Source organism: Pelmatolapia mariae, linkage group LG7, assembly GCF_036321145.2.
Source record: "Pelmatolapia mariae isolate MD_Pm_ZW linkage group LG7, Pm_UMD_F_2, whole genome shotgun sequence".
NCBI lineage: Eukaryota > Metazoa > Chordata > Actinopteri > Cichliformes > Cichlidae > Pelmatolapia > Pelmatolapia mariae.
Genome location: NC_086233.1, coordinates 9,408,818 through 9,421,555, shown reverse-complemented (window position 1 = coordinate 9,421,555; position 12,738 = coordinate 9,408,818). Strand labels below are relative to the sequence as shown.

The 12,738-nt window shown below is 38.5% G+C and overlaps 1 protein-coding gene across 1 annotated transcript; it reads left to right on the top strand.

Annotated features, from left to right (window-relative positions):
* Positions 1 to 12,738, top strand: gnsb (glucosamine (N-acetyl)-6-sulfatase (Sanfilippo disease IIID), b). The gene is made up of 13 exons (XM_063477790.1): positions 1 to 407; positions 1,751 to 1,810; positions 2,402 to 2,605; positions 2,867 to 2,932; positions 3,012 to 3,110; positions 5,523 to 5,690; positions 5,782 to 5,864; positions 7,353 to 7,471; positions 9,350 to 9,453; positions 9,597 to 9,698; positions 9,772 to 9,882; positions 10,454 to 10,564; positions 10,669 to 12,738. The coding sequence occupies exons 1-13, from the start codon at positions 216 to 218 to the stop codon at positions 10,822 to 10,824; spliced, it is 1,575 nt and encodes a 524-aa protein (XP_063333860.1). The 5' UTR covers positions 1 to 215; the 3' UTR covers positions 10,825 to 12,738.

Here is a 12,738-nt window from a genome sequence, read left to right as displayed (position 1 = left end):
GTACAGGGTGTTCTCAGTCCTCTCTCCTCCCACTCAGCGTGATCATATGATCGCAGACTCTTAATCCACTTCCTCAAACTTTAAAACTACCAGTGTGTCCGGTCCAGCCACATCACGCTCATTTTACAGCAAGCCTCCCCCTGTGCAGGAAAGCAAAGCTCCTGAACGGCAGCGGTGGCTTCGTGTAGCACCAGGCCCGGCGCTGTGGTGTCTCAATGGCAGACCTGAGGATCAGAGCTGGTGCGACCAGAAGCCCACAGAGAGGAGGAGGACACTCCGCTGCCTTGTCCCTGGTCACGCTGCTGTCTGCGCTGTTCACCTGCGGCGTCAGGTGTGCAGAAAGCGACAAACCGAGCAACATTATCCTCGTGCTTGTCGACGACCAGGATGTTCAGATAGGTGGGATGGTGAGTGAATTCACTCTAGAAATATACAACCTGTCATTCGTGTCGGTTCCTCAGAGACTTGACAGTTTCTGTAGTGAGGTCATGCAGTGCTCATACTGTTTGAAACGTCCTGTTTATAGTCACCGGATACTGAGTTTAGACAAACACACTCTCAGATTTAACCTCCTCAGTGCTTTGAACCTGTTAATCAGTTAGTTGAATAGCTGAACTGTCTTAGATGATGAAAGAATTACAAGGATTGTGAGAAATTTATGACTTTTGAGAAAGACAGGCTGGATATATAAAAAAATAATAAAATTGAGCAAATAAAACTAAAAATTAGAAAATGCAATTTATGCAAATTTATTAAAGCTGGAAAGTCAGTACAGTCAAAATATGACATACAAGTGTGCGGTCACAGTATTGATCTGAGACTGAACTTAAAGGTCATTTTTGTAATTAGTTTGTACATATGTGTTAACTAAAAGTTTCATCAAAGGTGGTTGCTGGGCTGGTGTGAGGCGATAGTGCACGAGTGTGCCACCCACGCTCTTCATACATTTTTTTCCTTTTGTCAGGCGTCATTGGAAAAAACAACGTGTTTTTATGAGTTGCAGCGTTAAATTATGGCTACTGTATCTTGTGGTACAAGTTCTTATTACACGAAAGTACAGCCAGGCCCGAGGGCCTAGGACCTTCAGTTGATATCTCTTCTACACAACATGCGGAAGTTTTCTACATGAAATAATAGCATTTTTTATGAAATTTTGTTAGGACCTTTACTTGGTTTTGGAATGAATCTATTTGAAACTCTGGAAGTTACAACAAGTGTTTTTAACCCAAATGTTAAGTTCAGCCTGCTAACATGCTTGGAAAGCTTTTGGGTTCTGAAACAATTGCTCAGTTAACTCTATTCCTGTTTCAAGTCCTACATCTGTTCCTGTGTGTATTTTTGCTTATAAGTCACATACAACCTTAAAGGTCCCTTCAGTATAAGCACATTTATGTTTGCAATATTTTGCTCAGAATTGAAAGCATATTTTTTAAAAAAGGAAAAATCTGGATGGGGAATGCACTTAATGTATTTTCAAAAGCTGGTACCTGTTCTTATTAGGTCCTGAAAGATTCTTTACCAGATGTTTGGAACCGCCAGATATTTGAATAATCCACAAAGATCTATTCACAGAAAAATGGTCAGCTGATCAAGTGTTTAGCTAAAAGAGATTACTTTATGCGCCTTTCTAGTAGATGTTTCGACAGTAGCTAATACTGTCATAATGTTTTGAGTTTGTGCTTGTAGCATCTATTACTTCTCCAGTACTGTCATTATGGTGTGAGTCACTTTGTCCGTTTCTATTGCACAGACACCAATGAAGAAGGCAAAAGCCTATATAGGAGACGAAGGAGCAACATTTGTGAATTCTGTGAGTATCTTATGCAGTACATATACTTTTACTAGACTACATTTCACAGGGAGACATTTTTTTTATTACATTATATTTTACAACAGTTGTAATTACTTGTAGATTGAAGTGTCACACAATAAATCACATTACAAGTTTATGAAACAATATATGTTGGTAAAAATTAAACCACTGGTTCCCAAACGTACTTATTATGACTTCCTTTTACAAGTGTCTACTTGGGGAATCCTGTCATGTTTCGGATGTGAGCAGTTTGACTAACAAAGAAAAATTCTTCTCTTGAAGTGTCAGAGCAATTGGTGGGAATCACAGACAAATACAATATATAATATTCTGATATGTTGCCCATGGTAACGAAGATATGATAATAATGAATCAGATACATCAAATCTGCAAAACCACATACATTGCAAGACAATAATCAAAGATATGGCACAAGATGTGTGTATGAAAGCAAAACTCAAATGTTCTTGAAGCACTGTTTGCACCAGTGATTACACAATAAATGATTCGCATATCCTCCTTTCTGCTGTCACGCTTCTCTCGCTCTCTCTCCCTTTCCCCCTGTTCTCACTTCCTCCTCCTGCGAAGTTCACAGTCACGCCACTGTGCTGCCCCAGCAGGAGCAGTATTTTGACAGGTCGATACCCTCACAATCACGAGGTGAGAAACAACTCCCTTAATGGGAACTGCTCCAGCCTTCAGTGGCAGAAAGGCCCTGAGGCAGAGGCCTTCCCCACCTACCTCAACAAACTGAAATACCAGACGTTCTTTTCTGGGAAATATCTTAACCAGGTTTGTACATGTATATACTTTTATAAGCATTACACACGTCCAAATGTTTCCAAACTTCAAAACACACAGGCAGTACAATGAATACACCGTGCTTACGACTGATTTTTCCTGTTCTAAATGTTGTAATATTGTTGGGAGCCCAACAGAACTGGTGTTTGTGTTTCATTTTATTCTGCAGGACTGTCTGTATGAAGCCCTGAAGATGCTTGTTACATCATTTCTCTTGAAGCCGACTGAGCTAACTGTACCTTCTACTTTCAGTATGGTAGCAAAGCAGCAGGAAGTGTTGGCCATATTCCACCTGGCTGGGACCAGTGGCATGCACTGGTGAGTCACAAGTAACATGTACATGCACAATTTCTCCTAAGTACTTCTGTCGTGACACCTTTTGCTGCATGATTTACAGGTGGGAAACTCTCAGTACTACAACTACACTCTGTCAGTCAATGGGAAAGAAGAAAAGCACGGTGACAGTTACGAGGACGACTACCTCACAGACCTCATAGTGAGTAGTAATCAGACCCTCAGATTTGAAGTGGAGGGAGTTCTTTACGTGGTTTATGTGGTTGATTTATCTTTGGTGGTTGATTTACCTGACTCTTATTTTGAGCGTTCAGTGCTAACCAGCTAGGTGCTGTCCTTGACATCATGAGTCTCTTGAGTCTCTTGTCATTGGTCAGAAATCTTGCAACAATGAGCTTCTTCCCCACTAAGTTTCCATCCCTACTGCACTCTTGTTGGAGACCTTGTTTTGTCCAGAGATTATCTTTGAGCTGGAGGACCTGGAGGAGACTGAGATCTGTTACCTCATAGTTCAGCTGGCTTTGATGTGCTGAACATGAAGCTGATTACATTTTAATTAGTGTCATAATGTACTTATGGAATCGTTTAAGGAAGTGTGGATAGTTCCCTACTTTACAACAATTGTATGGGGGTGAATTTTTGTGGAACTTCTAAGTATTGGCAGTAGGGCCATGGTTGCTTTAACAACTTGTTGGCTATAGCTATAGCTGCTAGCCATCTGCTCAGCTTCACATATACTCATTCATGTCACTAAACTGGACCTCATTTTTAATTGAATTATCTGAAAATAATATGAACTGTCGTCTAGTACAGACTATCCAAGAAGTTTTGGTGGCTGAAATTCTAATATTTTATTACTGATACTTTGCAAAAATGAGCAGGTATGCCTCTGTGCGGTTTGTTAAAGTCATTGGTGGTTGGTTGTTTTTTGTTTTGTTTTTTTTAATGGTGAACACATATGCTTGTGCATGCACATGGATATGCTTTCTATTTATTACTGCCACACTGTGGGAATGTGGCAGTAACAGTATGTGGGAAATATTGTACGTTTTGCGACATTTGAGGATGAATTTACAAAAGAGGGTATGGGAAGAAGGTTGTTCACCTCTGCACTCAGTCAGCTGCTGGCATAGAAACATAAAATGTGGTGTTTTTCTGCCAGTCAGCATTGTGACAGGTTAATCATCAGCTAATGCAGTAGCTGGCGATAGAGGGATGCAAGAAAGAAGCTAATATTAGAAAGGGCTATTTAGTTTCTGTGGGACGCATTACATTACATTCAAGTTTTGGTAAAAATGTTTGGTTTCTTTGTGTTTATATTTAAGGTTTAAATTTCACGCACTTGCAGCTTATCAGGTGACTCAAAGAATTTGTTTATCTTACTTTAAATTTAGTTTATGAGAGCTGAATGATGTTTGTCACATGTGCTGTTGTCATGACTGCTTGCAACAAAGAGTAACGGTGGAGAGAAAGAATTGGTCCAAGGTGTAGCTTCATTTCATGAAGAAAGATGATAGTAGTCCTAGTTTTAATGTCTGTAAACCATCAAGGCAGGTTCGAAATGTCAGTGATTTGCTGACACATTCATCCACACAACAAGGAAAAGATGAGATTCAGCATGAGAACTTCTGTTTTCCAATCAAGTTTCATGTCTGTTACCGAACATAAATAGCTCATATTATAAAAATACTCCCACATAGATAGGCTTGGTATCTTTTTTTCTTTATAAAATTCTATTCTGTAAAACAGGGAGGGAGCATTTTTTAGCCTTGCTAACCACCACTGCCCCACTGGCAAGTAAGCTGACATGTGAGTGATATTTGACATTCAGCATTTGTTGATGTGTCACATCAGTTTTGTGCTTCTAACTGTTTAAAGATGATGAGATAAAGAGCTGGAAGTCTTGAAAACAGTTTTCTTTTATGGCACAAAAGGGGAAACGTAAATGAAACCTAATTAACAGGAAAAGATGTCATTGAAATTGACTGTTATCCTTGAATTTTACAGTTTGTGCATTCATACTGTAAAAATTCTCTTATTTTCTGTTTTATAAGCTAATATGGTAATGGCAAAGATGTCAACTTCACACTTCACAATATAACTTTGTTAACTGATGTATGATCATTGGCTATGTCCATATTTTATATGGTTAACAAAATCAGTCATTTGCACCCTTAGAGTCATTTGAATTTTTGCAAACCCTTGCTGCTTAATATTTCACTTTCATTTTGACTCGAAGCTGGTTCTGTTGTGCAGCTGCTGTCCCACTGGCCAAAGAAAGCAGTAGTTTATGTGTGTATATATGGGCTCTCATACTAACTGATCTATGAATCTTAAACTTAGGTGGCAAAAACTAAAATCAAAATTACATTTCAAATTGGGAAAAAGAGAGTAACAGCCTGGAACGGTGCACTGTGGCTTTTGACCAACTGTATTTTTACATCCCTGGGTGATAATGACTTTCAGATGCCACTTTTGTAGCTTACAGCATACATTTATACAGTTGGTGTTCATTTCTTTACAAGTCTGCTTGTTTTTGCCTAAGCTAAGCTTTTAAAGAAATGTAAGTTTTGCAGCAGTCATATAATAAGTCTGTGCCTGTTTGTCAATCCAGCTGAACCGGTCTCTTCACTTCCTGGATGACAGGAGCCCTCAACATCCGTTCTTCCTGATGCTGTCCCCTCCAGCTTGTCACTCCCCCTGGACTGCAGCGCCTCAGTACCAGAAAGAGTTCAAGGATGTCCAGGCCCCTCGAGATGGCAGCTTTAACAAGCCAGGGAAGGTATGCCTTTTCAAGAATGTTATGCTATGTGTTATGTGTCTGGTTTTTAATTTTGTTTCTAATGAATCTTTTATTTTTGTGAATGTTTTAGGATAAACACTGGCTGCTGCGCCAACCTCCTAATCCGATGCCAAACAGCTCAATCACCTTCCTGGATAATGCATACAGGAAAAGGTACAATTGTTAAGCGTATGTCTCTTTTTGCATGAAAGCGCATAGTTCGTAGAAGACAAAGTCAGAATAGTGTCAAACAAGAAAACGTAAAAAAATGGTAAAACTAGTTTTGTTTTTGTTTGTTTTCTTCTGTCTTCCTCCTCCCCTCACCCCAGCCTGGTTCTGCCAGAGGTTTCTTCCTGTTAAAAGGGAGTTTTTCCTTTCCACTGTTGCCAAAGTGCTTGTTCATAGAGGATCATCTGATTGTTAGGGTTTTCTCTCTGTTTCCTCTGCATTATTGTAGAGTCTGTACCTTACAATATAAAGCACCTTGAGGCAAGCGTTGTTGTAATTTGACACAGAATTGAATCGAATTGTAGTTTTAAGCTCATGAGCCAGCAGGGATAAAGCATTAATACATTTTAGCTGTTAGAAGCTTTCGAGTTTGAATGCTGAAACTGGCCAAAGAGAAGTTAGGAGTTGTCTGTTAGCATACCACATGCTTTCTTGCTCATCCTCTCTGTAAAGATTTTAATTATGTACTTTTTAATTTTGTCACAAGCCTCCAAGTGATTTCACAGAAAGACAGAGGTCCTAGAGACTGCCCTCATTTTAAATCTAGCATTGTAAAGATAATTCTGTCATATATGATGATAAATTTTTGTCTGAAGTGTAAATCCTGACCCACATCAAATTTTACACACTTCTCCATAACAGAAATATGAAAATTGGATGAAAACAGGTTAAAATTTGTGTTTCATTTTGCAGCTTTTTCTCACACAGAAGATTCTGGAAATCACTCTGTAAATCAGAAGACGCAGCAGAAAGTTCATTTTTTTAATCAATTATTTATTCAACTACCTCAGAGTTTTCTGCATGATGCTTTTGAATTTTATGGTATTGTATTTTTTTAAAATATGGAAAGGATCCTGTGATCATCCTCCCTATTTGTCTTCATTGGGGTTGTTGAGGTCAACACCAGAGCTTTTTTTTTCTCCCATAGATAAGAAATATTAGAAATTGACTTAGGAAGGACAAAGCCTTTCTTGAAACTGAAGTAAAATAGAAGAAATTAGAATGGGTACTCATTGTTTGGTCCTTTTTGGTCTGAAATTACATAACAAATAAACAATTAATTTTAATTGCTTGAAAAAAATTAGCAAATGACTAATAAAAGTTATGAATAAAATTTGTTCCAATGGGTTCAGGAAAGCAAAATTCCACACTTGCAAACAACTGCAGACATTAAACCAGTCTAAACAATATAGAAAACAAAATCCCTGAATCAAAGGAATATGTGCAGTTATCTGCAGTTCCTCAGTGGTAAAATCAGTATTTGTGTTCAGCCTGACATATTAAAGCCTATGTCTGCACTTTAACTGCATCTTTATTGATTTCTTTAAAATCCATTTTGTTTGTGTATAGATCCAAAATTATGAAAATCATATCAACATCCAAATATTTCTCCACCTAGCATGTACATCCAAAGAATTCTGATGTCTCTGGCAGGTGGCAGACCCTGTTATCTGTGGATGACATGGTGGAGAAGCTAGTGAAGAAACTTGACAGTATAAAGGAGCTAAACAACACCTACATCTTCTACACTTCAGATAACGGCTACCACACAGGTCTGTTTTTGATAAACTCCTCCATTTAATCTTAGATTAGTTCATGCTCTGTACCTTCTGTCTGTGTCATCTTGAGCTGGATTTATACTGCTGGGTTACAGAAGACAGTTTAATTTTTAATTTTTAGCCCCCTGGCTGCATTGCATAAATGCAAGTCACCAAAACTTTTTAAGTTACTTTTAGGCCCTTTTTTATGGTTTGTTTTCTTCAAGAAATACCATGGGTAATAGAAAATAATTCAATTTAATTCAATTCAGTCTATTGATATAGCACCAAATTACAACAGCAGTCACTTCAAAGTGACTGCTGGGTGAAGGTCCTACAATAATACAGAGAAAACCAGAACAAAAGAACAACACCCTGTTGGCAATGGTGTGAAGGAAGAACTCAGGAAAAAACCTCAGGCAGAACCAGGCTTAGGGAGGGGCATCCATCTACCACAACCAGTTGGGGGTAAGGGGAGCGAGACGGGGAAAAAAGACACACTGTGGAAGTAAACCAGAGATTAATAGTAATTGATGACTAAATGCAGAGTGATGTATTAAAATATAGTGAGTTAAGAAGAAATGAGGGATAATTCAGGGTCAACTGATCCATCCCTAACTAAATGCTTTATCAAAAGTCCCTCTCCCTCTTAAAGAGGGTGTGTGTTTCCTAAATCCAAGGTGGGAGCTGATTCCACTGGAGAGAGGCACGAAAACTGAGACCTCTGTCTCCATTCTACTTTTAAAAAAAAATGATAGGAACCACGAAAACCAGCAGTCTGAGAGTGAAGTGCTCTATTGAAGTGATATGGTACTATGAGGTCTTTAAGATGGGCCCTGATTATTCAACATCTTGTATGTGAGGAGAAGGATTTTAAAATTGAGTCTGGATATAACAGGGAGTCAATAAAGAGAAGCTAGTACAGGAAAAATAAATCACTTACTGTAAAGACACCATCCGACTCCAGATCATTGTCATGCACATGCGCTTCTAATAATGCTGAGAGATTTGTAAAAAAAAAAAAAAACTGAATCTGAGGCACTCTGCTGAACATATGTAATTACAACATTTCTATATCCCAGTATCTTTTATGTTTAAAAAAGAAAAAATCTTCAGATTGGTTTATCTTATATGAATGATAAATATAATAAACCCATATTGACCAATGACTGATCTGTCTGTATGGGATTAGTTCAGTAATAAAAATGTGCAAAAACTACAAAAACCTGTAAATAAACAGTAATGACTGCAACAAATAATCACCCAACTGAATGAAATAATTATTTTAAACCATCTGATGTTGTTTTAAAAGCAATAGCGGGTAAATTGTTTGTTACAGGTTACATTTGTGTTCCCCAGTCTGACCTGAGAGCTTATAGGTATTTGCACAGTCACCTGCCAGTTTACTGTGTACACCTTTCTTTGCATTGAAACCCCTTTTAACTGCAGCACTGCCCTAATTATTTATGGCCTAGATTCAACGAGATGCTGGAAACATTGCTCACAGTTTGCTCCGTACTGACACGATTGTATCATACAATTGCTGCAGATTTTCATCCACAATGCAAATCCTCTATTCCACCACATCCCAAAGGCACTCAATTATGTGGTGAATGGAGGCCATCTGAATACACTGAACCCATTGTCTATAAACCAGTTTGAGATGATTGAGCTTCGTGTAGATCAGCAGTATCTCAAATACTCAGACCAGTCCATCTGTCACTAACAACCATGCCACGTTCAAAGTCACAGAAATCACCTTTCATCCTCATTCTGATGCTAAGTTTGAACTTCAGCGAGTCATCTTGACCATTCCTATATGCCTAAATACCTTGAGTTGCTGCCTAGTGATTGATTAGATCTAGGTGTAATCAGCTGTACTTGCTGTTCCAGGTCAGTTCTCGCTGCCCATTGATAAGAGGCAGCTCTATGAATTTGACATCAGGATTCCGCTAATGGTCCGCGGTCCTGGCATAAAACCCAAGCAGGTGCTGCAGGTCAGAACAAAACTCCACTAAAACACACACATTCCAGCTGCTTAAAAGCATATTAATGTCTCTGGAACTGTTTTTTTTTTTTTTTTACCTTTTTTGTTTTTTACCTTCTTTTTTTTTTTTCTCATGATGCTTTATTCTTCCAGGCTTCAGTACTGAATATAGACCTGGCTCCCACCATACTGGACATAGCTGGAGTCAACCTGTCGTCTGTGAATGTGGACGGGCAGTCTTTCCTCGCTCAGATGGTCAGCTGCTTCTTTACATTGACTCTCACTTATTTTTCCCACATGCTAAATCTTAACCAAAATGTTATCTTAGGCTCCTTCATTGCGTAATGGCACCGCACGACCGTACTTCCTTGTTGAGTACACTGGAGAAGGACAGCCAACATCAGACCCTACTTGCCCTAAATTAGGTCCAGGAGTATCTGTGAGTACCTACAAAAGCAGGCTTCCTATTCTGGTCACCACTGAAAGTAACATGCTTCCAGTTTCCAGTAATATTATAATCTCTGATTAAAAAAGTTATTAAAAATAATTCCTTTTTTTATCTTCAGTGTCAAAGTATTATGATACAAAAAAAAAGGGAGCTGAATACAGTAGAAGTATTTTCTCAGCCTTTCCACTGTTTTCCTCTTTGCTTTTTTGATAATGCACTGAGGGAAGACTGGATGCTACTCCCTACTTGACTTATAATAGAAACTAGACTATAGCCTGGCTCTGTTGAGCTTCATGATGTCAGTACACAGTAATTGAAGTCAGTTAATTGTTCAGATTCTATTAATGGCTTGAGTTGTGCAAATTTGTAAGGAAATTTCCAATAAGTGCCTTTTAATAGCAAATTCCGAATAGATGGCAATTTTTCTAAATGGAAACAACTGTGGACTAAAGCCTAAAAATAGGCTTCATGTTGCCACAAAACGTATTGCTCCTGTTGATTCTGAAAGTTTGTTTCTCTGTTCCCAAGAAACCTTCACTGTAACATTTTTCACTGTCTTTAGCAATGTTTCCCAGACTGTGTTTGTGAAGACGCCTACAACAATACGTACGCATGTGTCAGAACTCTGGACAGCAAAATGAACATGCAGTACTGCGAATTTGCAGACAGTGAGGTACACTCGGGACTAGTTTGTGTGGGGGTTTTGTTTTTTGGACACATTTTAGTGAAAGTAGATGTGAAGCTTCTCAGTGTTTTGTTTTGTCCCCCCCCCCCAAGTCATTTGTAGAAGTCTATAACCTGACGTCGGACCCGCATCAGCTGGAGAACATCGTGAAGAAGGTGGATCCCTCCATCCTGCAGATCATGAACCAGCGGCTCATAAAGCTGCAGTCCTGCGTGAGTGACAGCTGCCGGGACTACAAGCAAAAATAAGACCACCAAAGAAGCTGCCAAACGATGACCACACCAAAGTCTGAAAGGAGGGTGGGATCAGTTTGTCCAAATTTTTACATATATGAGAAAAAAAACATGGTTGACAAATAATGTGACTGGTGGCTGTATTCCACTTAACTGTGTCAGTTTCAGGGGCCCAGAGTCATTACTTTCTTTGGAAATTTGCTCTTTTGATGACAGGGACACAAATTATGCAACTTGTTTATATATACGTATATATATGATGCCACCACTAGAAGTTTGGTTAGCTTAGCCTGTATATGGGGGAAGACAGCTTGCCTGTGTGCAATGATAGCACAATCAACATTTCGTACTATATACCAGTAAATAGAGATGGATTGACATATCTGGTAAACACTGATATCAGCCAGTATCGACCTTGTTGATTGTTATCAGCGTGTGCACGCATTTGCACTAAATGTTCAAACATTTAAAAATCTAAAAGACTTGTCAGTTTTTTTATATGATGCCCAACATAAAAAGCAAGAAAAAAGACAACAAAATAAACATTACCCAATCGTTATCAGATATTGGTCAAAATGTTGGATTAAACATCAGTACTGGAAAAGGGTTCACAGTTGGTGTATTATCAGTGTACTTTTCCTTTTACGAGTCAAAATTTTTGCCGTCTTTCTGAGCCACGCTCATCTATCTTCTCTTGTAAGTTTACTTTTGTTTTTCAAAGGCGCTACATGTAAGCTCAGTGTTATGGCATTCCTCTACCTCTCCATCGAGTCTCTGCAGTGAAATGGTAGACCTTATTCTGCACTCTTGGTGACCTGCTGGAAGTTGGAGGAACATCCTTACCAAAATTGGCAGCTGGTGGAGAACTGGCTCATCTACTGCTATGCCAGGCTCACCAAGACTGCAGAGTGCAAGGACTAAGTCCAGGTTTTGGAGAGACTCAGTGGCCAGTCTTCAATTAGAAAAACGTTAGATGGGAAAGAGTTAGCTGCTTAGCAGTGTCTGAAATTCCCATATAAAATACTTGCGTAAAGCACCTTTAAGATAACCTTCTTTCCCCATGCTGTCATGTGTTTGTGTATAAACTGCAATTTTCAGGCATAGTCAGTGTCTTCTGAACATTTCACCATTCTCAGAAACACAAAATGTTTGATTCTTCTTCTGACTTTGATTGTGAGCAGTTAAGAGAAAGGTTTACTGCTACACTGGAACTGTGACTCATCATCATCGTTTTTTAAGAGTTGGTTTAACATTCTAGGGTTTCATTTAAATGCTTTCCATGAGTTGGATGAAGGGATTAATACGACTTAACTTTTTTTTTTCATTCAGTATAAACATACCACTAATTATTAGTTAGCCAGCACAGAAAATTTAAGCAACTGCGTGTAAGTAGGTTTACACATGGTTATGCTAATCTGACCAAACCAAAAGCTGCTTCTAACTGTATAATGTGGAGATGTATTGTGTCAATATTCCTTTTTGTTTTTGTTCAATTTGCTTTTTTTTTTTTTTTGTGGCAAAAGCTTAGTTTCCATAAAAGATCTTTGTACTCTCATAACTATCTCTGCAACCCTTTCAATGAAAGACAGGTCTGAAATGTTCACCCTGTCCTGTATCCAGTATAACAGTTTATTTTCAGTATTGTGCCTCAGATTTGAAGAAGGAACTCGGCTTTTAAAAAACTGAACTCTTTATTACTAAGAGCCTTTTTTTAATTGGTAGCAGGAACACATGCTGATATTTTTCATATGTTTTCTTCTTCTTATTGCAAGGAATCTATTAAGGGAACTTTTGCACAGTGATGTTTAAGATGAACACTTTAATCCTGTCAGCCTTATGTTCGCACTGATGAGGTGCATGTGCCTTTAAAATGTGAACAAATCTGCACTGTGATGAAACTGATTAAATTAAATGAAACATTTAAATGCA

Excerpts from the sequence above, each read along its gene's own strand:
- gnsb (XM_063477790.1), top strand. The coding sequence starts at position 216 with ATGGCAGACCTGAGGATCAGAGCTGGTGCGACCAGAAGCCCACAGAGA. Across the intron at positions 9,454-9,596 it reads AACCCAAGCAGGTGCTGCAG|GCTTCAGTACTGAATATAGA; the intron begins GTCAGAACAAAA and ends TTATTCTTCCAG. Across the intron at positions 10,565-10,668 it reads GCGAATTTGCAGACAGTGAG|TCATTTGTAGAAGTCTATAA; the intron begins GTACACTCGGGA and ends CCCCCCCCCAAG.